General features: G+C 49.6%; 1 protein-coding gene across 5 annotated transcripts in view; it reads right to left on the minus strand.

The window, feature by feature from the left end:
* Positions 1 to 27,112, minus strand: part of COL15A1 (collagen type XV alpha 1 chain) — a 107,737-nt gene that overhangs the window by 35,212 nt on the left and 45,413 nt on the right. For 4 of the 5 annotated variants that reach the window (XM_053204889.1, XM_027039532.2, XM_053204888.1 and 1 more), the window contains 10 exons: positions 25,294 to 25,441; positions 21,220 to 21,329; positions 18,992 to 19,147; positions 17,735 to 17,887; positions 15,568 to 15,717; positions 14,947 to 15,090; positions 9,246 to 9,305; positions 7,743 to 7,835; positions 6,091 to 6,216; positions 5,451 to 5,513 (listed from right to left, as the gene is read on the minus strand). In XM_053204889.1, coding sequence (XP_053060864.1) covers positions 5,451 to 5,513; positions 6,091 to 6,216; positions 7,743 to 7,835; positions 9,246 to 9,305; positions 14,947 to 15,090; positions 15,568 to 15,717; positions 17,735 to 17,887; positions 18,992 to 19,147; positions 21,220 to 21,329; positions 25,294 to 25,441 — 1,203 coding nt within the window. The remainder of the gene's footprint in view (positions 1 to 5,450; positions 5,514 to 6,090; positions 6,217 to 7,742; positions 7,836 to 9,245; positions 9,306 to 14,946; positions 15,091 to 15,567; positions 15,718 to 17,734; positions 17,888 to 18,991; positions 19,148 to 21,219; positions 21,330 to 25,293; positions 25,442 to 27,112) is intronic. The other variant, XM_053204890.1, reaches the window with a different exon arrangement.

Here is a 27,112-nt window from a genome sequence, read left to right on the forward strand (position 1 = left end):
GTGGTCAACCACAGGAGATATGGCCCTACATCAGGGGACTGTGGTTGGGGGCCTCCAATGGGAGAAACTCTGAGGACTCACAAAAGGAGTCAGGAAAACATCCTGATACCCGATTATGATGTACCCACCATCTAAGGCTGTGCCCTTCCCCAGTCCCCTCTTATTCTAGGTTGGATTGCCCTTCCAATATCAAATCCATAGGAAGGACAAAGTGGCTAGTTCCAAAATAACATGCTCAAAAATAAGATGGTGAATGACACTGAATCTGAAAATAGTGAGGAATACCAAAGGGAAAATAGAGAAAGCTGAAGCCACAGACTTCAGTAGTGGAGAGAAAGCACAGGGGAAAAAGTATCCTGCAGAAGTGGCAGTGGAAGCGAGGGGCAGGGTGTGGTGCTGATGGGCAGATAGGTCGAAATTCCGGAGCAGGAAAGCCAGCCAGCCCTGCCCATTCCCCCTCACCTCCCAGCCCCCACTCCTAGAACAATAAGAGCTGTTTACTGGAGCCAGGGCATCGGGCAGAGCCCCGAGTGGCTAGGGTATCCTGGGAGATCCAGGGATACCCCAAACTCCTAAGACCAGCTGCTGAGGTGCCCTGACTGATGGCACACCCCACTGCCCCCATCCTGAAACCCACTGAAACCTGCAAGCCTCAGAAGTAGCCACTGCCCAACTCCCCAACAATCTGTATGAACAGAGGCAGAAAACAGACCAAAGAGAGATTCCAACTTTGAAAGCAAACACACGAGCAAGAAACAACACATATCAGAGGGAGAGCAACACTATCAAAGAGAGGCATACAAAAATAAAAACTAAAATAAATAAAATAAAATAAAAATAAACATTTAAGAAAGACAGGCAGCAGTGCCGGCAATAGAATGTATGCCCAAGGAAGGTGCGTGAAGAACACAACCTTATTAGGACTTTAAGCGTACAATACATATTCTCAGGGAGAAAAGGGAGGCTATTGCAGCCATGAAACATGGACAAATTATTATGAAATAAGCACAATGCTTATATGAAAGAATGAATTAGAGACCTTAGAAATAAAAATACATGAACTGTTGAAAGGAAGCCATCTGTAAGGGCTGAATAACAAGAGATGAGCCTTGTCACAATCAGGCTGCAGTCGCCCAGGGCATTAGCAGGTGCAGGGAGGGGAAGGGGTGCTTCGGCAAAGGAAGCAGTGGTGGCTGGGCTCAGAGGCTTCTCTGCCTGCCCGCTTGACCCAGGAGAAACTACCTGTGACCATTTACCATGGGCAGAAACAAAAACAATCGGGTTCCAGTTTTGCTGCCTAATCTGGAGGCTGCGGTTTCTGCGCCTGCATTTCTTGGGCGTGACCAGCCGTGCCATCATCTGCTGCCTGTCGCAATCTGTCCTTGAAGGAAGTGCCAACCGTATGCACCTTTCCAGTAACAAGTCAAATCACAGTCAGGGAAATTGTGAGAGAGAAGTTAAATTAGCTTCATCTCTTGACTTCTGGACTCTATTCTCTGAAAACCTTATTGTTGTGTTGCCAGCTGAGCCTGTTAAAGAAAATTATGTTCGGAAAGTGAAAAACTGTCCGTTTTAAATTGCCTTCCCAGCTCTTCAAATTAAGAGTATGTCTTGTAGCAGTTTCAGAGGAAGTCTAGAAGATATTTTGGACCTTGAGTTACCGGTCTCAGAAGCAGATGATTTTATCCAGCTTGTACATGCAAAAAGGTAGTATTTAGACCCATTCCATTGGCTCACAGATTTGGTGGCCACCATTTTGGAATCTGAGCAGATCAGCTTGGGGATGGGAGTGCTCGTCTTAACTGGAATTTACACGAACAGATAGAGTGAAAACTGGGAAACTCCAATTACAAGAGTCAGCAAAGACTCTCTGCTCCCAAAATGATAATGGCAGACCTACATCCAATTCCTCAGTGTGAGGCTTGTGTGTCTTACAATTTCAGCCAGCCAAGCTGCAGGTCTGGTTGTGGAGATGAAGTGTGGAGAGGTCAGTTCTACAAGGGAAATACTGTAAAAGAATGAGGTGCAGGAGTGCTACAAAATCATGCTTCAGAATGCATTAGAAATTTCTGCTCATTATAGTTATCAGATTTGCCAAGGACATTATTAGACTTCAACATACAGGAACATCAAAAAACCTAATAAATACATGCATTGTCGTTTTCTGTTGTGGTATCTCAGATGGCACAACTTACTGACTTGTGGCTGTCTGTCACTTTTGCTCATGGTGTTTGTTACATCGATAACTTCAATTAGTTACAATTACAATTGACCTTGGTCTATTTGGTTTTATGGAGGCCCATAATCCTGATTTTGTACCAAACACATCCGATGGTTAAAAGAGATATGAAATAGGAAATCGGGCCAATATTGGAATTTTTAATTGAAATAAGCTGTTACGAGCTCCAAACCCATTACTGGATCCTTGTTAAACGCATGTGGGTACCATAGAATGAAGCCAGCTGTGAGTTCTGAGCAGAGGGGAGGACCAGAGGGAACTGGTGGCCAGGAGTGGTCAACCACAGGAGATATGGCCCTACATCAGGGGACTGTGGTTGGGGGCCTCCAATGGGAGAATCTCTGAGGAGTCACAAAAGAAGGAGTCAGGAAAATATCCTGACACCCGATTATGATGTACCCACCGCTTAGGTTCTTAAGGGGCACCCTGTTTTTAGTGTGTAAGATTTAGACAATTGCTCAAAGCCAAACTGGGGTTACGTAGAGAAAGGGAAGGCGATGATGAATTACTTGCATTTCTTCTCATCCATGGGGAAGACAGAATCTGCTTTATAAGGCCCAACACTGACATTTTGGTGGCTCAGTGAGATCACTCAAAGCCCGTTACGGGGAACTCCACGTCCCTCAGCAATTCTGGACACTGAAGAAAATGTCAAAACACAAGCTCTTTTCTGCCTCGGTGTCCCAGCACCTTTTGACACTGAAGAATACAATGAATCATTCAGAGTGTGAACGAAGGAAAAGAGTGACAATAGTAAATGCTACATGTGTGCTGCAGATCCGGCTGTCACAGTGTGCAATGCAAAAAGCAGAAAGGAATGTCATAGAGACGCGTCTCCGGCACGTTCTTCAGCATCCTTTCCAGGAACATTCAGTAGCTGAGAAAGCAGGATACTCTTCGCCTGTTCCTTCATGGGCTAAAGGTCTCAGAGTAGCTGTTCATCTTAATTTTGGGAAAATAAATTAAGGAGTACTCCTATCATGGAACTCAACATAAAATAAACTATTTATTTCAAGAATTCTTAATGACCATCCACATTTTGATGACAATCCTACATTTGAAAATAATGATTATATATGACAATATTTTTTTTCCAGTCAGATAAGCTTGGACCTCATTCTCTGGGAAAAAACTCCCTTTTAGACAACTACCCACACTGGTCTATGCGCCCTGTAAGTGAGAAGGAGGCTGCTTTCTGAGCAGCATGAGAAAAGATCTCCTTACAAGAATCCATGCAACTGCGGAAGGCACTTCCTGGCAAGAAATGAGTCCCTTGGAGTTGTGCAAGCCTGAAGTACAGATATTGTGGAGGGGAGTCAAGGATCAGCTGTATCATTGGATCTTATGCTGGGTTCCCTCCCAGAGACTGCTCATTTTCTGTAGTACATTTCTATTATTTTACATCCATACTATGCTCCTTGGTTTACTTTTGGCTTTTAAAAGGTGTTTTTAGGTAAATGTCATCTGCAACGGTTCCTTTGAGCTCTCCAGATGTAAGTTTCCAAGTCCTTCTAGAATCTGCTTTTACTTGACCAGAAAGCATCTTATGCACATAGTGCAATGAATTAGGACTCACAGCAAATTTTGGGGGGTGGAGGTGGGGAATGTAATTGATCTCCAACAATCATCCTATACAAGCCTGCCACCCTGTGCACGGCTGCTCCCCTGAACAGTGCAGAGCGTGCTTACTCTGGTGTCAGCGTGCGGATGTGGGCACGGGTATTTTTAAATGCCAGACGAGCAAGGGAGGGGCATGTGGGGGCGGGTGCAGGAGAGCTGGCAAGAAGGACAGGGAGGAACAGTGTGGGTCTGTGATGTTTCCCGAAGAATCTAATTTCTTATGAAATAGTCGGTACTTGTAGAGAGTTCTATACAGCTTGACAACCGTTTCTTTCTTCTTTTTCTGAGAAAGGAGGTTTCCGCGAAAATCAAGTTACTGTTTCAATTAAAATAAACACACTTGAGAGCTGTCGGAAACTGGAAATTCAGTTCCGTGAAGATGGTGGTGTCTAGGGAGTTGACATTTTTCCACGACTTCATGCCGTGGAGCACACAGAAGACCTTGGTCCTTATCCCAGCTGGGAGGGACCCTTCCTCCTCTGAACCCCAGTTACACTCATGCCTGCCTGTATCACCACACGGAGGCTTACCTTATCTTTATTGCCCTCCTTTGCAGGGGACTTGGCTTATCTCATCAACCCCGGATGGGAACACTGTAGGGGCAGGAACCCCGCCCCCAAGGCACCACGTGGGGTTTGCAGACCGAAGAGAGACAGGCTTACAGAGAATGAAGAGAGTGAAGGGAGCAGCAGATTCGCTAACCAAATGCTAACAGGGGCCTGAGCCAGAAACTAAGGACACACAGACAGTGCTAGTGCTGTTTGTCAGGGGAGAGGTGGGGGCACAGGTAAGCTAACATTGGCTAAGAGGAGTCCCAGCAGAACAAATACCGTGCTAACGGAAAGCGCAGGAAGGAGGGCTCCCTTCTGCTAATAGGGAGTCTGAAAGGGCTTCTCAGAGGATATATCCGAACTGGCCCTTGGAGGATGAGAAAAGGGAAAGATCACCGGAGATGGGGAGAAAGCATGTGCAAAGGCCAGGGAGCTGTCCAGGAAGAGCATGCCCACAGCACATCAGTAGTGCTGCTGGTTGACCCAGAAGCCACGTGAGGGAGCAGCAGGAGATGGAGCTGGGAAGGCAGGTCTGCACACAGTCAGGGTTCGGTGCCTTCTCAGTGGAGAGGGCTGTGACTGGAGAGAGCCTGAAGCAGGAAGATGGACAGGTGCGGCAGGCGGGCAGAAGCTGGGTTACAGGTGGGGAGATGGGACGCTGGCGAGAAGCCTGATGCCATCATGTGGACCAGGAGAGGTGAACATCAGATCAGGGTGGAGACAGGCAAGAGAGGTGACTGTCAGGTGGGCCAGTCCTAGCAACAGGTGGGGCACGGCAGGAAAAGAGAGGAAGAAGGGGTTAGAGATTCTGCCTTTGCATCCTCGTGACTGGGTAGATGGCAGCACCATTCACTAAAGCTGGAGATGCTGAGCTCAGGTTTGGGCATCAAGAGCCCTGGGATGGGGACATCCAGCAGAGAGAGGATTAGGAGGGGATCAGAAAGGGTCCTTCACCTAAGAGGCAAGGACAGGCCCAGAGGTCAGAGACAGGCAGTGTGAGTCTGGTGGCCCCCATGTGTTGAAACCCCCCCTGCCCGTACCTTCTCCCCCTTCATCCCAGGAAGGCCGGAGGCTCCATCGGGTCCAGGCTGTCCCTCAGGGCCCTGGAGAACATCAGCGACAATCAGCTCATAACATCTCTGATAAGAATCAAGCATGAACCTTTCTTGGAAAAGGAGGCCAGGGCTGGGAGGACCGAGCAGGTGAGGCCAGTGGGTCCAGGAGCGTTGTTGTGTTGGTCCAGGGTGGAATGCTGGTCCCTGGCCCCAGCATGGCCACTGCTGGCTGTGTACCCCTGGACGAGTGTCCTTCATTCTCTGGGTTGCATTTTCCCCTCTGAGGGGGAACAGGAGGTTGAGTCAGACTAGAGGGTCTCTAAGGACCCCCTGCCCCAGGCCCAGCACTTTGATATGTCCTATAATTCCAAGATTCCACGAGTCTGCATTTCCTACACTAAGATAAAGCTGCAAAACAGTGTATAGGATGGTGTGTTTCTCGGCTTCTGCTTCTTATGAGCCTTAGTAATGACTCAGCTGAGGAGGACTTTTGTTTACAAATGTTAGCTAGCTGCTTGCCCTCTATCATGAGTCTTCATGCTGGGGTATGGGGTCTGTACACCCCTCCTTGGATAGAGGAAGTCTCATGGCCACGGAGAGGGGGGAAATGACCCCAGGGGCTCACCGGGGGCCCAGGTTCACCAGCAGCTCCATCCTTTCCAGGCGATCCAGGGGGTCCCATGAAAACATCAGTTCCTGGTTTTCCTGGAATCCCAGGTGAGCCGGGTGGGCCCGGGGGACCTGGGGGACCCTAAAAGGCAGATACTCTGTTAAGAAACAGCAGGGGAGAAAGACATATCATATGGTTTCACTCACATGTGGAACTTGAGAAACTTAACAGAAGACCATGGTGGGGAGGGAAGGAGAAAAAATAGTTTCAAACAGAGAGGGAGGCAAACCATAAGAGACTCTTGAGTGTGGAGAACGAACTGAAGGTTGATTTGGGGTGGGGGGGAACAGAGGGAAAGTTGGTGATGGGCACTGAGGAGGGCACTTGTTGGGATGAGCACTGGGTGTTGTATGTAAGTGATGAGTCGGGGGAATCTACCCCCAAAACCAAGAGCACGCTGTATACACTGTATGTTAGCTAACCTGACAATAAATTATTAGAAAAAAGAAAAGAAAAGAAACAGCGGGGGAGGGGATAAACATATACAGAACATCAGAACATATATGTTCCACCCATTCTCTCTTTTCCTCACAGTAACACTGTAAGTAGAGACTGGTGTTCCCACTTAGCTGATGGGGAACTAAGGCTCAGTAGGATATTGTAGCTTGGTTTGAGCTCACCCACTCACAGCTAATTATTGGAAAAGCTGGGATTTTAACCCAAGTCTTTCTGAGCCCATTATCTCATGTTTTCTCCATATATATACATATATATACACACACATATATATGTGTGTGTGTATATATATATATATATATATATATATATATATATATATATATATAAAATAAAAATCCAATCAGTTGGAATTTTCAGAGGTGCTCTGGCTTAGTTTTCTGATTACCTGGCAGAGTGGTCAAAAACTGCCTGTTGTTAACCCTTATTAAAAGGGTTATATACTAGTCTGCAGTGTACTAGTCTCTTTCGCTTCTGGCTGGGTTGGCTGATCCCACCAGCCTGGAAGACCCATGTGACTCCCACTCCACTTATCCAGCGAGTCCAGAACCCTTCCTTCCCTATCCTGAGGAGGAGGCAGATGGGTAACTGAGTCGAGTGTTCTAGGTAGGGATTCAGCACTGGGACTCAGACGAAGGGCTGGCGGGGAGGTTGGGGCCCTGGAACAAAGCCATCAGCTGCAGCTGGAGAAGAGAGGTGCTTCCCAGGAACCAGGGACGATGGGGGCCCCGCCTTGGACTGAAGGCTGGGGGAGCAGGAGCAAAGAGGGAGAAGGAGTGGTCTGAACTGGTAGTAGGGGTTGCATCAGGGTAGGGAGGATTTCAAGAAGGGCCTGGAAGCCAAGTGCTAAATGCTACCTAGAGAAGAGGCCAGCAGTCAGTTCTGTATCATCGGTAAAGGGGATGGGGGCAGAGCCAAGGCAGTGGTGAAGGTCATGGGCATACTTGCTGTGAAACAGCCCCGAATGCCAGGGAAAGGGGGCAAGTGGGAAAGTGGAGGTCCTAAATATAAACTAAGGCTCATATTCACTTAAAACAAAACTGACTGAAGTGGAAAATGCCAAACATATACAAATGTGGAGGGAAAGTATAATCCTCCTGATTATCGAGAGGGCAATCCCAGGCACCAGGTAGTGTCATTCTCACACTTACTCTTAATAGCTCCTCAGTGCGCACGAGGTCCCCAGAGCCAGAGCCGATGTCTGATCCCCAGCTCAGGCCAGAGCCCTCGGCTTCAGCGCTCACCTGGAGAGAGAAGAAAGTCCCACCACTTGGTTTCACCTGCCACTCCAAGGACAGCCACGTCACCAAAACTCTTCCCTTATCCTGTAGCCCAGTAACTGCTGCTGCCAACTTTCCTTCCAGCCTTTTCTCCCACTTCCCCCTCCACTGCTCCCCTCCTCCCTCACCACCTCCCGCTGCACAGCCAATAGGTCCTCAAACATACTATGCTCTTTCACATCTTCTCAGCCTCCCTTCCTGCCTTTCAAACTCCTACTCATCCTTCAAGGCCTAGTTCCACTCTCACCTCCTCCATGAAGCCCTCTTACCTACCCCATTTCCAGGTGGAATTCATCTCTCCCTACTCTGTGTTCCCCACTAACCTCTACTGAGGTCTCGATTTGGTAGCAGGGCCACCTGACTTGAAGCTCAGTTGTGTGTGTCTGTCAGCCCCTCTAGACTCTAGACCCAGGGTCTGCCCGATCCTGAGATACCTCTGGATGCCCAGTATCTAGCATAAGATCTGGTACCAAGAAGACACTCAGTGCATACTTGTTGAATGCCATCAAATTCCTCCAAAGAACAAAGGTAATTTCTGAAACTCTTTTCTGGTATTTAGTTCCCGAAGACAGGAACCAGGAGAGGCTTAATTCAATCATGGAACGTCCGTGGGGCACCTGCTAAGAGGCTCCAAGGAGAAGTTGGGCTGGGTTTAGAGGGGCGGCAGTGGTGCGCACATGCAGAAGGGAGGTAGTGATAGGGTGGCTGCTGCCACCATCTGAGGGACCAGGAGGCACTGCACAGCTAGACTCGGGGCTTGTAGACTGACCAGATGGGGTATGGGAGGCAGAGGGCCACTGCAGGTTGTTTCCTGATTTCTGTACTGGTGACCAGGAAGATGGGGTGCCACTCCCAGAGATGGGAGCGTCCTGAGGGAGGAGCGGGTCTGGGGGGATGGTGACGAGCTGTTTGGGACGTGGTTGACAGACACGTGGGTCCTTCAGGGTGCAGGATATGAATGGGACATAAACAGACTCTGCTCCTGAGCTCACTGAGGGTTCTGATAGAGGTGAAAGCCCCGAGGTCTCACTGGAGGCATCTTGGATTGAAAGGTAGAATCATTAGGGGCGCCTGGGTGACTCAGTCGGTTAAGCGCCAGACTTCGGCTCAGGTCATGATCCCACGATTTGCAGGTTCAAGCCCTCCATCAGGCTCTGTGCTGAAGGCTCAGAGCCTGGAGTCTGCTTTGGTTTCTGTGTCTCCCTCTCTCTCTGACCCCCGACCGCTTGTGCTGTCTCTCTCTCTCTCTCTCAGAAACGTTGAAAAAAAATTTAAAAATAAAAGAAAGGTAGAATCCTTAGCCTGTGGCTACTTGTCAGCAACCCCAGTCCCTTAACACTGGTGTGTGTGAGGAACCTGGACAGGGGGTCTCACCGTGGCTGCAGTAGGCCTGACAGGTTCAGGGTGGCCAGGAAGCCCCTCCCCAGCTTCACCCTAAAGAGAACGAGATGGTCAGTGGAGTGCTAGGCACCGCGCCCCCCCCAAAAAAAACTGTCCCTCCTCTTCTCTGTAGAAACCACTCATCTTTAAGATGAAGCTTCTGCAGGGGTGAAGAAGGCTTTGTTTTCATGCGCCAGCCCAAGGGCACCTTGTCCCACCCTGGGCTCAGGAGCCCTTTGTTTCTGCACCACATGTGTAGGGTAGGTGGATATGGTAGAAATAACCAGGCAGTAGGGCCCCCCCCCCCCCCATCTAGGTCCTGCCAGAGCCTGGTAGCCAGGCCCAGCATGCCTCCCTCTGAAGCAGGTCCTGGTCACCCTGCCCTTCCCACCAGCCCTGTAGCCTGTCTTGCCTATAGGCCTGCCTCCTCTGACAAAAAAGGTGTCAGAATGGCCTGAGCCCCAGGAAGGAATGGAAACATGAACGGTAAATCTGCACAAAACCTGTGTGGTGTCATGTCCTCCTCTGACTCCCTTACTGCTCCCCAGAACACTGGTGGCATCTAAAGTCCACTGAGGAGGTCAGATCAAAGTGAGGACACCACCCTCCCCAATGTCCTCACAGGCAGCCTCATGAGGCATCAGGGCCAGAGCACCCTCCACCCTGGGAGACGGCCTCAGTCCTGGGGAAGGTGAGGAGGGCAGAGGACCAGGACCAGCAGGCTGACAAAGAGTCTCCAGAGGCAGCCAGGTTGCTGCCTATTGCCAGAGTAGGCTCCCTGAGCAGGACCTCCCCAGGATGTGGGGCTCCCGGGGGGCCATGGCCCTGGTTGCTGCGGGCATATCCCCTCGGCAACAGTTAAACTTCACTGTTGCTTCAGAAGAAGGAGTTTGTTGTTTTTCTGTGGTAACAGACACCAGACAAAGCAGTTCCACTAACATCACCTCATTTCATTCTGACTACTTCTGTGTGGGGTAGTCATCACCACCCCTGTTTTACAGATGGAGAAACCGGAGCACAGAAGGGGTAAAGATCTCTCCAAAAATTCTACAACTACTAAAAGCACACCCAGGTCTCTGAAGCTCCCGTTTGCCTGAAGCTTTCCCAGGAAAAAATTCAGGGACAGAGCCTGGAGTCTAGCCACAGAACACCAGAATTGGAAGGACTCTCTGATTACAGATGGAGAAACTGGCTGCAGAGGTCAAGGTCACTGGTTGGTAAGATGTGGCAAGAATTGAGCCCCACAATGTTTTTGTGGGTCTCCCCGACTCTCAATTTGGTTTCTTTGGGGCTCAGTCCTCTCAGTACTCCTGCTATTTCCTTGACCAGAATTGACTAACCCCAAATAACATGCTCAAGGCATGTGACCAGATCTAGTGTGGTCTCTAGAATGGTCACAGCACCAGCCTTTTCTCCTTTGGGCCCAACCTGCCCTTCCATTCCCACATGCCCTCTCTGATCCTAAAACAAAAAGATGTGGTTAAAACCTGGTCCATGCATTTGGGACGTGGAGCGGCTCAGCTCTGATGAGTGAGCTGTTTAGCAAGCTGAGGATGGCCAGGGGCCTTGCAGCGAGCCCCATGAAGACAGAGGTGTGGCCCTCTAGTCTCTGCTGTGTCCCTAACACCCAGAAGACACTAGGCTCTTAATAGTATTTGCCAAACGACTAGTGGGAAGACCTTAGAAATGGAGTGACCTCATTTGAACTGCATGGACCTTGCTGACCAACTTCTGACCCATGTCTGAAGACGGGTGGTTGTGGACACTGCAAAAACCAAAGGTAGAAAGTGCAGACACCAAGGTTTTCACCCCTACTCATCTCCCGGGAGCAATGTGGCCCTGTGTGACCCCTAACCTCTCTGGGCCTCATCTGCAAAATAATTCGATATACTAATTTGTTGAGTGTGTACCATGCATTAGGTAAACTTTTTCATGTGTTAATTCATTTAATCCCCAGCACAACCTGAGACGCGAGTACTATGACCCCATTTTATGTATGAGTAACCAAAGATACAGGTGAGAAATTTGTCACAGGTCTACGGCAGGGCCAGATGTGGATGTCCCTTTCACTCACTGCTTTGGCTGACTCTGAGATTCATAATGATCCTAATAAGGTTCCAGAGTGAGTGCTCTCTTGACTGGTCCCTATTGTGCTTTTAAACCATTTGCTCAAATGGAGGCTTCCATTTCACTTCATTGCCAGTTCCTGACACAGGCACTTAGGGGTGATCTGTTATTAGTCACGTGCCAGGATGAAATACTGTGTGTTTGTCTTTCCCTCCCCCCTCCCCCGCCCCCCCCCCCCCCGACCCAACTCTTCTTAGAGCTTTTAAAAATTCCCATTGTAAAAGCCATACGCTCATGGCGAAAACACCAAACCGTATTAGGAACCTACCATCCTTCCACAGTTCTGCCACTTTGAGGCCACAACTACTAACGATCAGGGAGGGCATTTCCTTCCAGGGTTTGTGTGTGTGTCTATTCTTCTTCTTATTTTTTTTTTAAGTAGGCTTCATGCCCAGTGCAAAGCCCAATGTGGGGCTTGAAGTCATGACCCTGAGATCAAGACCTGAGCTGAGATCGAGAGTTGGACACTTATCCGACTAAGCCACCCAGGGGCCCCAACTTTTAAATAGTTAAGACCACACAATGTAACTGAAGTTTATAACCAGCTTTTATCACCTGACACTATGTTGTATTTCCCCCATCATTAAATACTCCTAAGAAGTATAACTTTAATAGCTGCATGATGTTCCATTACTTGAATATACTTTATTCAATCAACCCCCTACTGTTGTCTAGTTAAACCGTGTTCAATTCTTTTCTATTATGGGCAATACTGAGATTAGCAAATTTGTACACAGTTTTTTTTACATATAAGACTACCTCCTTTAGGATTAATTCCTAGAACATAAGTTTCTGGATCAATAATATGTCGTTTTACGGTTGTTAACATGTGTTAACAAAGAACTTTCTCAGAAATAGTAATCTACCTTCCCACCAACACAGCTGGTCTGGGGAGGCCCTCGAGTGCCAACTTGTCCAAGTGGAAAAAACAAGGGATCGAAGGACAAATGACCCAGTTTCTCCAACAAATTGATGGCACAAAGAAAAAGGAAGGTGAGAGACAATCATAGACCCAAAGAGGCTTAAGAAACACATCAGCCAAACACAGTGTGTAGTAAGTGTTGGGATCCAGAGACAAACTAATTGCAAAAAGGCATTTTTTAACAACTAGGGTATCAGACAATATGAAGGAACCATTGTTAATGTTGTTAGAAGGATAATGACATCCAATCAGAATGACCACTGATGGACAGCATTGTGGCTAACGCTGGAGGGGGGAGTCCCAGATCAACCTATTAGCAATGTGCATTAAAGTATTTACCAGTTAGATGATGCCATATTTGGGATTTACTTAAACATATTTCCAGCCTCCATCTCTGCTCCAAAAAGGTGGCCAAAGAAGGTGGAGGAGATAAAGCACACGGGCAAGTTGATATTTATTCACACAGGGTCACGGGTATGTGGGGGGCTTATTATAGTACTCTAAATCCTTTTGTGAATTTTTACAATTTCCATGATAAAAGGTTTCTGAAAAGGAAAAAGGAGAGCTGGTTCTATGTACATGTGCTGCACTGATGTGGCGTCACTGTGGGGGGATATGGTCTTGGTGTTTTGGCAGTCACAATGTATGACATCACACCCATACACTGGGTGGGTCCCAGTGAGTTGTATGGTAGAATCTCCTGGGAGCTTGAACCCCAGGTGGAGGGGCTCCTCAATTGGTTGAGCAGTGGATTCAGACACCTGCAGTGTTTAAAATGTCCTGGTGTCTCTAATGTACCGAGAGGGTTAAAAACCAGAGCTCTTGTCTACCTCCCTCTGTTTACAGATGGTAACATTGACACTCAGGACACATCATGGGTCAGTGACATCCCTGGAAAGAACCCTGGCCTCCTGGCCCCCAGTCTGACACCTTTCCACCTCACCACACTCTCAGGGAAGTTCAAGAGCATGAGCTCTGCTGGCCCACATGCCTCAGTTCGAAAGTCAGCTCTGCTTCCTCGAGGCATGTAACAGCAGACAGGTTTCTGGAGGTCTCACAACCCTCACCGACAGACTGGGGCACATTCACCTTGTACCAGACAGAGGTGGTATGAATAGGGTCAGATAAACTCAGAACACAGAGTGTTTCACAAACATCAGTGCAAACAGCTTATTTCCTGCCCCTCAACCGTGAACTCCTTGGGAATAGGAACGAGGCCATGCCCATTTCTATCTCCAAGTGTCTGGAATGAGGCCCTGAGTTGCTGTGCTGAGTCCATGAGTAAGTCAATAAATGAATGCACAGACTCTAAATAAAGAGACAGTTAAGCAGTGCTGACGACCACTGGGCCACTGGACGAGGTCCACACTGGCCTCTGGACGCCAGTGTGCTCTTGAGTCTGATCCCACAGCCCTCCCCTCACGGGCCAGCCCTGGAGCACTGTGACGGGTCACACGCCTGTAGCTCGAGTCAAGGCTTTGAAAGCGTGGGTAACCAAGTGCTGTTGAGAAGCTGATATACCCTATCTGGTCACCAGATTGTCTCTTAAAAATAGTGACATCTAGGGGCACTTGGGTGGCTTAGTTGGTTGAGCATCTGACTTCAGCTCAGGTCATGATGTCCCGGTTTGTGAGTTTGAGCCCCACATTGGGCTCACGGCTGTCAGACGGTCCACACAGAGCCCACTTCGGATCCTCTGTCCTCCTCTCTGTGCCCTTCCCCCGCTTATGCTCTCTCAAAAATAAATAAATATTAAAAAAAAATAGTGACATCTGGGGGCACCTGGGTGGCTCAGTTGGTTAAGTGTCTGACTTCGGCTCAGGTCATGATCTTGAGGTTCACAGGTTCGAGCCCCATGTCAGGCTCTGTGCTGACAGTTCAGAGCCTGGAGCCTGCTTCAGAATCTGTGTCTCCCTCTCTCTCTGTCCCTCCCCTGCTCACACGCTGTCTCTCTCTCAAAAATAAATACACATTAAAAAAACACTGTGACATCTGAAAGCCATTTCATTCTAATTCACACCCGCCATGCTGACAACCAGCACTAGGTTTCCTCATTCTAAAACACAAAGTTATAGCCCTAAGTGGTGACAGCCCCATGCATGTGTACAGAGCTGTCCAAACATTCCCTGACCTGCATTCTCTGACATGATCTCAGAGTCACCCTCCCAGAGAGCTGAGGAAATGAGGCCCAAAGTAAAGAAAGTGTTTGCAAGAGGCTACACAGGTATAGCCCAGAAATATAGAAACCCTTGTTGGAAGGGACGTGAGGGTCACCCACACACACCTCCGAGTCCCCACCAAGTCTTACAGGCTTCCCCACATTCAGGATGGGACTCTCATGACATTTGAAATGGGGTCTTTGCATCTTTGCCAGCTCTGCCTATTAGGAAGTTCTCATTTGAAATTGAGGACGATGTGGGACATGAAGCCAGGTGCCCTAGATTTTTATCTCTTGCTTTTTCCTCTGCAAACTGCAGCTTCCTTGTGTGTTCCCAGGATAGACGCCCCTCAAATGCCTAAATTTGGAACTTTATGAACCAAACTGAAACCCACTCTGAGCCAGCCAGGGGCAGTCCCTCCCAGGACTTTCCTTCTCTCCTCTGTAAGAGCAGCCGCGCCAATCTCCGTGCCTCTAACGCCACTTACAGGAGTGACCGTTCTTTCAGAAGCCACTGTGGGTACGGGAAGTGGGGGCCCCTCAGGGAGGGTGCTGTCCAGCTCTTCTGCCACAGCCACGGGGATGGGCTCCTCCGTGGAGGCGGCTGCTAGGTCTTCCTCATCGCCAGGACCCTGGAAAGCAAAACCAACAAGAGGCGTCACCTCACCTTACCTGTGACGCAACGTGCACACAGCTGCCGGAGAGTCTGGGTGACTGTCGTTTCGCAACACTTTCTTACCTTCAACCGTCATTACCCACCACACATTCGCAGAAGCACAGACTCACAGACTCAGGATCCCCCTCCAACAAATGCATCCCCTCTGGTGATGGGGTGCTCCTTCCCCCCCTGCCCCCAGCAACCCATTCTGACTTGAGAAAATTCCTGGACAAAGCTAGGAGGTAGCAGGGTCGGGACTCGGATTCTCTGACCCGCTCTGTCATGCTACTTCCACCGCACCCTGCCTTCCTCGAACGGCACCTACCCAGATACATGCTCTCACAAAGCTGAGGGCTGCATTTGCCCCTGGGGAGGGCCAGTCACTGTTCCTGTCTCGTGACACTGACCCCTCTCCCCGCTGTGAGGCAGCCGGGATACCAGAACCACTTACAGAAGTGACCTCTTGCTCAGGGGCCGCTGTGGGTGCGGGGGGAGCCAGGCCATCTGTAGGGACACCACGAGCTTCCTCTTCCTCAGAAGTGCTGAGGGATGCTTCTGCTGCAGCTGCTGCTGTTGTTAACGTTTCTTCACCGACTGGACCCTGAAACAAAATTGGCATGAGAATCGGCCGCTGTTTCTATACCCCTGGGTCAATGGGTGTGTGAGCGCAGGGAGGAAGCCACGGCCACATAGATAGCATGGCCAGATAGACAGCCAGATGGATAACACGGCCATAGCTCTGCTCAGGCAAGACCTGCCTTGGCCCACGGACTCCTGGAGCCCCAGGCTGGAGGGCACCTCTCAGGCCAGTCCACCCACCTCCTGGCTCCCCTACAGCACACCTGTGCCGAGGGCCTGGCCTCAGCCTACACATCTTTAGCTCCGGGGTAGCTGCTTTCTACTGAGTCAATACTCGCTCCCTAGTTCTCTCACCCCATGACAAGTGCTTTGCTTTTCAAGAAGTGGGGGAGGAAGGAAATGAAGGGGAAGGATAAGGAATGAGGGGTCAAAGATGAGAGATGAAAGAGAAGAAGAAGGAGGAGGGGGAAGAAGAGATAGAGAAGGTGGTGGCAGCCACTTTGTTAATGAAAATAATCCACATAACTTGCAAGGGGCCCAGAAGCGCTATCAGCTGGTCAGGTAAGCATCCCCACTGCAAAGTTTCTCTCGTGGACCAAAGGTGAAAAGGCTGGGAGCAAATGGATGGAGTGATCTCAAAGGCTAATGTTGTTGATATTTGATGGCCAGACAACCCCTCCATTCATGCAGCAAATATCCACTGAGTACCCACCATCTATGTGCAGGGATAAAGACAGATCAATGAACTAGATGTATATATACTCCCTGTCCTTGCAGAGCTTATGGTTGTAGGGAGCCAGGAATGAACCATTTACCAAGATTATTATTAATTACAATTACGATGAGGCCTTCCAAAGAGAAGTTTGGGCCCCATGAACGTGTCTGAGGAGGAGACTTCACACTTCTAGGATGGTCCTTCCATGATAAAGTGGTGTTTGAGCTGAACTCTGAAGGATAAACTGACATTAAAGGCAGGGCCAAGGGTCGAAAAGGTTCTAGGGAGAGAGGGCAGGGTATGGGAAGATTCTAAGGAAAGAGGCACGTTCAAGAAACTGAAAGAAAGTCAGTGAGGTGGGAGCCCCAAGAACCAGGGGGACAGTGGCCTAAGATGCGGTCACCAAGGCCGGTCAGGCCAGACCCTGCAAGGCCTTGTGGCTGGGTGGGGGAGCAGGGTCTGGAGCGAGGGCGATGGAAGGCTCCATGCACAGGGCTGCCCCTGCAGAAGGAGTCGGGGGAGAGCATGGACAGGTGAGGCAGGGACCTCAGCCCTTGCCTGGATGGGGGACATGCGGTCTCAGTCCACGGGCTGGCATGGGGAAAGGGGCAGGGGAAGGAGGCGGGTCCACAACAGGGAGAAAAACTCAACAAGACTTGATGCTTGACAGGATGTGGGGAATAAGGTAGAGGGAAGAGAATTCTGGATTGGGTAACTAGGGGATGAGGGTCCCAATCATTTGAGGTGGGACCACAAGAGGAGCGGACATGAGGAGTCCAGGTTGGAGTCTGTTGAGTCTGGAGAACCTGAAGGACAGCCACTATGATGACATTACAGGGACAGACTTGCCAAGTGTCCTGTATCTGTATCCCACCTTCATGAGCTGGAAACACTGTCTTCATGCTGCCTAAAAAGAGGGCTGAGAATGCTTGTCCCTGCCTTTGGACCCTGACCTTCCTCTACCCTCTGATAGCCCGCATTTGTGCCCAGAAACAGGCCGTGGCTGTGCCGTCATCACCTCTTCCACTCACGCCCCAGCTCCTGCCCCACTGCTGGTGGGGGTGGTGGGTAATGGGCCCCTGGGACTGCCCCCCGCTGCTGGCTCTCCACCTGTCCCCAGCCTCACTCCCCACCGGCCTGCTGGGACTGCCAGCGTGCGCGGTCCCCAGGCCAACAGGGCTCCACCACACGTGTACCCAGGCCTCGGCCGACTCCCCTTCAGAGAAGTGCCCCATCCAGGCTCCTTGGGGTGTGCGGAACAGCATGAAGGCCGGGACCTGCTCCCAGCAGCAACTTCAACCTTGCAGCACTTTGCACTCCTTACCAGTGTCACCCGTTCCCCTAGGCCCTGGGTGGACACGGAGAGGGTCACCTCCGCCGTGGGCACGCTGCCGGCCTCCACTTCCCCAGCCGTGCTGACGGGCACCTCGGCCTCTTCAGCTGCTGTGGCTGCCGAGCCTTCTTCAGCATCTGCACCCTGAATGGAAAGGCATCATGAGGGACCTAGCAGCAATCTACTGTGGTCGGCTTGGCTGCAGGCGGCAGACAGCCGAGGCCCGTCGGGCACCTGCACCCTGTTGCTTCCTCGCCTTCAAAGCGCTTGTATATCTGAGACCTCATCCCACACCGCTGCCTCGAATGTGGCACCCACACAGAAACCCACACCTCACACACCACTCAAGGCAGGAGTCCCTGGACAGCATGCCCCCCGTGTGGCTCACCCCACTCCTCCCCATCACCCTCAGGGCCACCCACCACGGTCCCTACCGTCTTCGCTCCTCCTAGGAGGGGGGCCTTCGCCGATGCCCAAGTCATAGTGCTGGAGCAAAACCCAGCTTTCCTTCTCGTTAGAGGAGTGAGCTGGCCTCACTGACCACTTCCTCTGATCTCTGATCCCAGCCCCTTACCTGGACCACGACACGGCCTCCGATCCCAGCCCCTTGCCTAGACCACAACACAGACCCCAGGCTTGCTTCTCCCACCCCTTCTCCACTTTCTAAATCCTACTCCGACTAGGCCATTAGCCCTTCAGTGATTCCCCACTTCTGAACATGCTCCAGCTCCGACTCGCGGCTCTCAGGTCTCAGAGGCCTCTCCAGCCACATTCCCTACCTCCCCTTGCTCACACGGGACCTCTTTGCATGTTCTTGTTAACGCCCCCAGGGCTCTGTTCCTGCTGGCGTCCCTCCTGGAACACCTGTCTCACTCCCATCTGCCAGGCTCCTTCTAGGTGTCCTCATGGTCTTACCTTCAGCATCCTTTCTCCAGGAAGGCTTGCAGGACCCCAAATCTGGGCTCTCGGCCCCTTTTGGTGCTTCTCCTATTGCACCTCTTACCACTCTGTTCCCAAGAACTGGTCTATCTTATGCACCTGTGCACAGCACAACACATCACTCCACAAACATCCAGATGAGTCAACAGATGCCTCAGCCTCTGAATCCATGTCTATTCAGACCTGATCCCACAAGGCTGTCGCTCTGAATTCTGCTGACTGGTAAGGAAACCCAGTGACTCCTCCCACAGAGATGCCCACGACCCCTCAGAAACAGGTGAGATGGAGAATGGACTCTGAGCTACTCACTGGAGTGACCCCTTCCCCCATGTCCCCCGTGGACAAGGACAGGGCTGGCCCCCTGGTGGGTGCACTGCTGGCCTCCGCTTCCCCAGCAGTGCTGATGGGCACCTCCGCCTCCCCGGCCGCTGCTGTGGCTGCCAAACCTTCTTCAGTGTGCACACTCTGGAACAAAAGCATCGCGAGGGACCACATCACTGAGTCCGTGGCCCTGATCAACGAGCCTGTGGCTGGAGAGAACAGACTGCCCACACCCCTCTCTCTATCAGCTTGCCTTTCTCTAGCTTCTTTTTCTCAAAGCACTTTTCTTATCTTCGACTTCACTGCAGCCCCATGACAGTCCCAGAATCCCAGAATCCCAGGGACAGGAGAGACTACAAGATGACTATCTGCTGGTTGATTCCAAGCATCTGTTTGCACATGCCAGTGACCAGTGATGCCTGTCTCCTGAGCCAACTCTGCTCCAGCTCTAAACACTTCTATCTAGAAGCATCTGCCTCCCTGTGACCTCCCCTATGTGCCCATCCAGAAGCTGTAAGAACAAGTGAATGTCTTTGCCCCTGACAGTGCTTCAGAGATGTGTGGGCAGCAGCTCTGACCTCCCCAGCCTTCTCCAGACTGAACTCCATGCTTCCCCCCTCCCTGTGACTCAGTTTCCCTGGGAAATGCATACCCTTCTCCAGAGGTTACACAGCAGATGCACAAAATAGCAACAGCAATTTTGGCTAGGTTTTAAAACTAGGTTTTATCTCAGTTTCCAAAGGTTTTTTTTTTTTTTTTCTTTTAAACTTGGGGGCGGGACACAGGTTATTCTGTGTAATTTTGTTTTGTTTTGCAAAAAGTAGTTCTTTTAGACACTAAAAACACTAAGCTGATCAAAGTTAGATTTCCTTGCTGCAAGACTTATAAGGAATCTGTAAGACATGCTATATACTACATAACAGAGTATTTCGCAAGCATATTTGACCACAGAACCCTTTTCTCCTACAGCATGAATTCCTTGCAGAATTACTGTCCTCCCCAAAAAAGAGAAAAAATGATGTCACAGATTTTCAAAATGAGACTTTCTGCTTCAAATTTAGCTGGAGTCCCAAAGGCCTTTATGATAAAGTACAATTAGGAACAATTAATTCACTGGGGTGCTTGGGTGACTCAGTTGGGTGAGCATCTGACTTTTTTGACTCAGGTCATGATCTCACAGTTCATGAGTTTGAGCCCTGCATCAGGCTCTGCACTGACAGCATGGAGACTACTTGGGATTCTCTCTCTCCCTCTCTCTCTCTCTCTCTCTCTCTCTCTCTCTGCCCCTCCCTCACTCACAAGCACTCTCTCTCTCAAAATAAATAAGTAAAATTTTAAAAAAACAACTAATTCATTGTACAATTAAGTACACTTCCATGAGCTGGAAGAAGCAAGCAGACCACTTGTGTGGGACGGGCTAAGAGACAAGGAAAGGAAATCAGTTCATCAGGGTAGGCCTACTACCTGCCTCTGGGCTATATAGGAAAAGGTAAAAAATTCCTTTGGTGAGAATTGTCAGTGTGCTGGGACTTTCCCCTCCCTTTTCCCCACTACAAATCATTTGGTGAGCTGGATACGTGTTCTTTGGGATTTGGGAGACAAAGGAACTGAATTTTGGTATTTTGCTGGACTGAACTTTGGAAATAGCTGTGAAAATAGGTTATTATCAGATAGTGACTGAAAGAGCATGAGAAGTGTCTGAGTTTCATCCCAGGAGAGCAGAAAGAATGAGCTGACCCCGTGGGTTTTCAGTAGAGCCGGCTGTGAGAAAAACACATGTGCTTTACTTTCGCACCTTACTGTATCTAGCTTTTAGAAAACCGGCTTTGCGAGTATAAAAGCTGAGTACACAACAACGGGGTGGACACATGTGCAGTCGATCGGATTCTGTCTTAAAGGGGCTCAAAGGGTGGATAAGGCTGTTTATCTTCAGAAATGAGCAGGAGGGAGGTGGGTACCGTAGGGAGGACCCGGTGCTCAGCGCCATGCAGATGTGAGGACAGGCTTCTGCTGCACCTCTCCCGTCTTGGTGCATCCCTGGTGAGCCTCTGGGGCCCCGCGTCTGCCCTCCTCTGTAGCAGCAGGAGGGAGGCAGTCCCCATGACATCCAACTAAAACCCTCCTCCTTCTTTATGGTGCCCAAGGCAAGCCACCAGCAGGTCTGAAACAAGCAAACTTACTACTGACTTAGCAAATGAAATGAACTATTCACTCACCTCTTCAGTGACATGGATGAGGGTCCCATCTCCCGAGCCAACGTCTGTAACGGGGGCACCGTCCACAGTATGAACTCCCTCCAGTGTGTCGTTCAGGATCTCACCAGACCCTAAGGAAGCAGGCATTCTGCAATTAACAACTGCACTTTGCAATCTTGGAAAAAAATGAAGTATCTCTTTATCTACTGACTTGATAAAATGTCCATAATACAGGATTAAGGATTAAGAGGAAATAAAAACAAGTTGCAGAAAAACAGATGTTGAGGGGCAATTTTACACCGTGCTTTGATCACGGGTTCTGGCACCAGCTGCGGAGTGGGAACCCCGTTTTGCCACTTACTAGAAATGTGACCCATGGTGAGTCGTTTAACCTGTGTCTCAGGATCCTCATCCACAAATTGGAAATAACAATTCCTATTTCACAAGGTTGTTCTGAAGACTATGTGCTTATAAGGATTAAATACATTAATGCAGAAAGAGCATTGAGGACAGCCCCTCAATATAGTTAGCAATTGATAAATGTTCACTGTCAGTGGTTCTGTATGGATAAAGGGAAAAAAAACTATATGAGTTTACTTGTGTTATTATCATTATACACATAATCATCATTATATATTTAATGCAATTATTAAATAATGTGTGTAATATACAGATACGTGTGTTTATGTGTGTGTGTGTGTGTGTGTGTGTGTGTGTGCGCGCGCAGACATGCCACACACAGTTGGCTAACCCACAATGCTTAATATTGGTTTCCACCAGAGGATAGGAAAGGAAACTACTATCTTGGGGGATTCATACAACTCTGCACTGATTGAACTGTTAGCACAAGCACATATCTCTTTTGCAATTTAAAAAACAAATGGAGGGGCGCCTGGGTGGCTCAGTGAGTTGAGCATCCGACTTCGGCCCAGGTCATGATCTCCTGGTCCGTGGGTTCGAGCCCCGCATCGGGCTCTGTGCTGACAGCTCGCAGCCTGGAGCCTGTTTCAGATTCTGTGTCTTCCTCTCTCTCTGACCCTCCCCTGTTCATGCTCTGTCTCTCTCTGTCTCAAAAATATATAAACATTAAAAAATAAAAATAAAAAACAAATGGAGTCCTAAAGCAAAGAAAAACAAATTATACTAATATGAATACACGCCTGTTATGGGCTGGGCCCCAGGCTAGTGGGCGGGGCCCCAGCCTAAGCATGTCCCACGCAGTGTCTCATTTCATTCTGCCACTAGCCTATCCGTCCTACCTACAAGGACCTTCCCACCACTTGGCAGCTTCGGGGACAGAGCCAGGACAGGAATCTCACGTTTTCAGTCTCCCCACCATCTCCTCATGGCATAGGTGTGCTGCTCTGATCCGCACGTTAGCACCTTATTATTATTAACCCCACTTTGCTGAAGAGGAAAAGGGTCCCACAGAAAGTAAGTGACTGGGAGGGGCCCTGAAACCAGGTCGGCCTGTCCCCAGGCCAGGCCATCTGCACACACGGTGTGCTCACGCATGTCCCACGGTAAGAACTGACCTATGTATTGTCAGCACACATCACCACTCTCTCTCGTCCTCCCGGCTCTGGCCACCAGGGGGTGCTGTGCAAGCAGCAGGCCAGATCCCATGCCTTTGAGTCCCCACTCTTTGGAGGGTGGGGAATGGGGGTGCCATGGGTCAAGATGGTGTCAGAAAAGCTTAGAATAAAACTACTAGGTGGCTTTTTGCAGCCAGGGAGAGGGCTCAGGGTCCAGGCCTCTTTCTCCTCACCATCTGGGCTGTCCACCCAACCAGCAGAACAGAAACACTTCAGCAAGCTCCGTGGTTTCCGTTTGGCCTTTTCTCTGCCAGTTAAGGAGACTGGCTGATCACAGGGAACAGATGAGCTGTGCTTGGACCTGCGTCCCAGTCTGCATTTGGCTCCCACCGCCTTTGCAGTCACCCCTCAGTCTAGGAGAGGCCCTGGTCCCAGCCCTGAAGCCCCCCACACTTCCTTGCCCCTCCTCAGAGATCCTAATTCATACCAGGAGGACAGCACTTGCAATTCATAAACCACTTCCACATCCCTGGCTGGGTTCAATCCTCTAATCTACCTGGGGAGGCAGGGATTAGGAACACTCCCAGGGGGCAGTTAAAGAATCCAAAGCTTGGAAGTGTTAAGCAACATGCCCCAGGCCCAACAGCAAATAGGTGGCTGAGCAGGGCTTCCGTCCAAAGTGTCTGCTCTGTCCCGACTCTTTCCACGGCTACACCCTGACTCAGTGATTGTATTATGACTTTGTTAAATAATTATACAAATTTTTTCCTAATCGGTACTGTATACCGTCTCTCATCCATAGACTTCCCAATTTAGTTCTTATTTTTTAAATTGTTTTTTAATGTTTTTATTTATTTTTGAGACACAGAGAGACAGAGCATGATAGGGGGAGGGGCAGAGAGAGAGGGAGACACAGAACCCAAAGCAGGCTTCAGGCTCTGAGCTGTCAGCACAGAGCCCGAAGCGGGGCTCGAACCCACGAGCATCAAGATCATGACCTGAGCCAAAGTCAGACGCTTAACTCACTGAGCCACCCAGGCGCCTCCCAATTTCATTTTTAAAGTAACGCTCATTTACTGATGGCAGAGGTAAAAGGAATAATGATACATATGACTGCAGAAGACCTGTCAAACACAGAAGTAAAAAGAGGAAAGAACAGCCACCCACAATCCTTCCACCCAGATAATGACCTATAACATTTTGTTGTATGTTATTCTAACACACACACATATACACTGCTCCACACGGCTATATCCAAGTAGATATAAATAACATATCCAAAATTAGGGTTACAGCACACATACAGTTTTGAAATCTTTTTTTTCATGGAGTATACCATGAGCACGTCCCTGGGACACTGAATCTTCTGCATCACCAATTTCAGGGCTATACATATGAATGGAATACAATATGCCCAACCAATCCCTCCTCCAGGCAGTCTGAATGGTTTTTGGCCCTTTTTTCCTGCCCTGCATTTTGGTGCTCTGGCACGGGCAGTACCTTCAATGGAATGAACACCCCTCTGATAAAAGGCTGAAAGCACAGACGAATCTCAGACCTTGGGACGTGTCAAGCTGCTGCCCGGGGGATCACATCAGATCTTGGGTTTTGGCCAGTGTCCTCTGCACAGCTCGTGGAATAAGAGTTAGGAGTGAGAGCCCTGGATGGGGAGCCAGGAGGCCAGCACCTCCCCCAGGGCCTGCCGCTGACCTACTGGGCACCTGCCCCTCTCTGGCCACCAGTTTCCCACGTGAGCCACGTAGGAGTTTAGATGACTCGATCCTATCCTCTGAGAGTCAGGAGTTTGTGGCCGAAGCTGGAAAGGGTGGGGATTCTGGAGTCAGGCCTGAGCACTGGGTCGGTCCCAACCCTCCCTTAGTTGTGTGACTGTGAGCATGTCACTTACCTTTCCAAGCATTGGTTTTTCCACCCATAAAATCCCGGCAAATAATACCATCTGGGAGATGTATTATCAGGATTGGAGGTAAAGTATGTAAATACTTCGCGCACAGTAGGTATTTATTATGCAGCAATAATTATTGTAAGCTTTTCTGTTGGAACTCAGTCCCTACTGGAGTCTGGGAGTTAAAAGTTCAAGTATCCAAGTTCAGGGGCGCCCAGGTGGCCCAGTCGGTTAAGCGGCCGACTTCGGCTCAGGTCATGATCTCGCGGTCCGTGAGTTCGAGCCCCGCGTCGGGCTCTGTGCTGACAGCTCAGAGCCTAGAGGCTGTTTCAGATTCTGTGTCTCCCTCTCTCTGACCCTCCCCCGTTCATGCTCTGTCTCTCTCTGTCTCAAAAATAAATAAATGTTAAAAAAAAAAACGTATCCAAGTTCAAACACAGCCATGCCATTTACAAGCCAGAGAGCCTCAGCTAGGTAACCCAACCTGACTTGATCTCCCCATCTTGTCTATAAAATGAGGATGGTTAGCATTCCCTCCTCAAAGGACAGAGGGGAAAGTTAAATGAGATGCTCTATGTTGCATACATCACCCAGGTTGGGTACACAGTAACCACTTACTAAAAGACCACTGTATATGAAGGCATATCAGGGACTTGCCTTGCTCAGGGCTGCTGTGCAGGATGACACTCAAGTTGGTGGTTTCCGGAGTCCCCTCAGGTACAGGCTCTCCGGAAAGCTCCCCATCATCAGAAGGAGTGGATGGAGTCGGAGGTGTGTTTATGGGTTCCACTTTTGCTTCTTTAGACTGAAGGGAGGAAAAATGAGACCCAAAAGGATTTACTTGGGAGGAAAGCAGAAAAAAAACAGCAGTGATCATCATTGAGGAAAATAACATACCCACAAGGTGCTGAACTAATCCAGAAAAATGGCTGGACCCGCCTGCCATGTACATAGGCAACTACTGAACCTCCCAGGGCCTGAAAAAGGTATGTGCTGGGGGAATTGAGTTCTGTTCCATTTACAGAGAGGTTCTGCTCATCTTGGCTGAAGCTCCAGCGCAAGGACCCTGCGCCCTAGGCCAGCACCGAGGAGGTGCCCAATAAAGCTCTGTTAGATGAGGGAATGAATGAGTAAACAAATGAATGAACCAGGCTGCTCTCAGTGAGCACCATATAAATCCACTCCCAGATGTGTCCTGAACACCTATGAACTAGAAGATAAGTGTGATTTCCTTCCAAGGAAACTTTAGGGTCTGTGTTGCTTTTCCAAAGTCAGACAGTGTCTAGACTAACCTTACCAAGTAGAGAAAAACAAACAGACAAAAGCCCCCAACAGTTGGAAACACAGAGCATCTTCTAGATCTAGATGGAAATGGTGATGGGGGGCCATGAATGTCATGATATCATCCCAAGATCCAGGATCCCTAGACCCAGCCTCATCCCTTTCTCAGTTCAAGTGGTTGAGGGTGGTGAATGGAAGGATCCTGCTGACTGGTGTTGGACCCGTGGTATGAATAAGAAAATTCAGCCACTGAGGCATTAGGGCTGATTTGTTAATGGTCACATGACTTGCCTATCCTGACTAGTAATAGAAGGTTACTTCCTTAGTGCCAAAATCCAGTGTACAAACAGTGGATCTCTGGTCCATCAGAACAAAGGGGATTCTTATGGGCACCGTAACTTGGGATTTAATGGTTCGGTTCTTACAGTCAAATCTAGGTCAAATCTCTGCTCTCCACTTACTGGCCACATTTTGTCAGGCAAGTCATGTAACTTCACTCTTCTGTAAAACGGGACAATAGTAATACTCTCAGGGTAGAAAATGCATGGAGATGCTCAGCACTGAGCCAGGCCCATAGTATGAACCCATCTATGGCAGCTATTATCAACATCACCGGAATTTTAAATTTTGAGAAAGGACAGCACCTCAATAGTGCTTTTTTCTGGGTGTTGATATTAGAGGTGATTTTTTATCTGCTTTGCTCATCTGCAATTGGCAGTTTTTTCAGTAACGATTATGGACTATATATGTATTGAAAAACAAAATCTAGGTTACTGTAGTGTAAACTCTCCACGGTAGAAGCAGGAATGGAAACCTCCAAGAAGTTGGGCGTTGAAGAATGAGGAGAATTTCAGCAGCCAGAGAAGGAGGGAGGTGCTGGGTAAGAAAGGATACAGCATCGTCAGGGCCTGGCAACATGCGCCTGGTGAGGGTTCAAGGATTGGAGGAGGGAAGCAGGGGGCCGGAGCCAGGAGTGGCAGAGAGCGGGGAGGCCGGCCCTTTGGTGAGAAGTTTGGCCTTGGACCTGGGGCCTTCATGGGATGTCAGGCTCAAGAGAAGTGTTGTGCTGTGGGGAGTTCACCCTGACACCAACTGGAGCATGGATCTGAGGGTTGAAAGAGTTGAGGTTTAGGCCAAGAGACTGGGAGGCTGCACTACGGAGGCCCAGTGAGGCAGGACCAGGGTGGGGGGTGGC

The sequence above is a fragment of the Acinonyx jubatus genome, chromosome D4 (genome assembly GCF_027475565.1).
Source record: "Acinonyx jubatus isolate Ajub_Pintada_27869175 chromosome D4, VMU_Ajub_asm_v1.0, whole genome shotgun sequence".
Lineage (NCBI taxonomy): Eukaryota > Metazoa > Chordata > Mammalia > Carnivora > Felidae > Acinonyx > Acinonyx jubatus.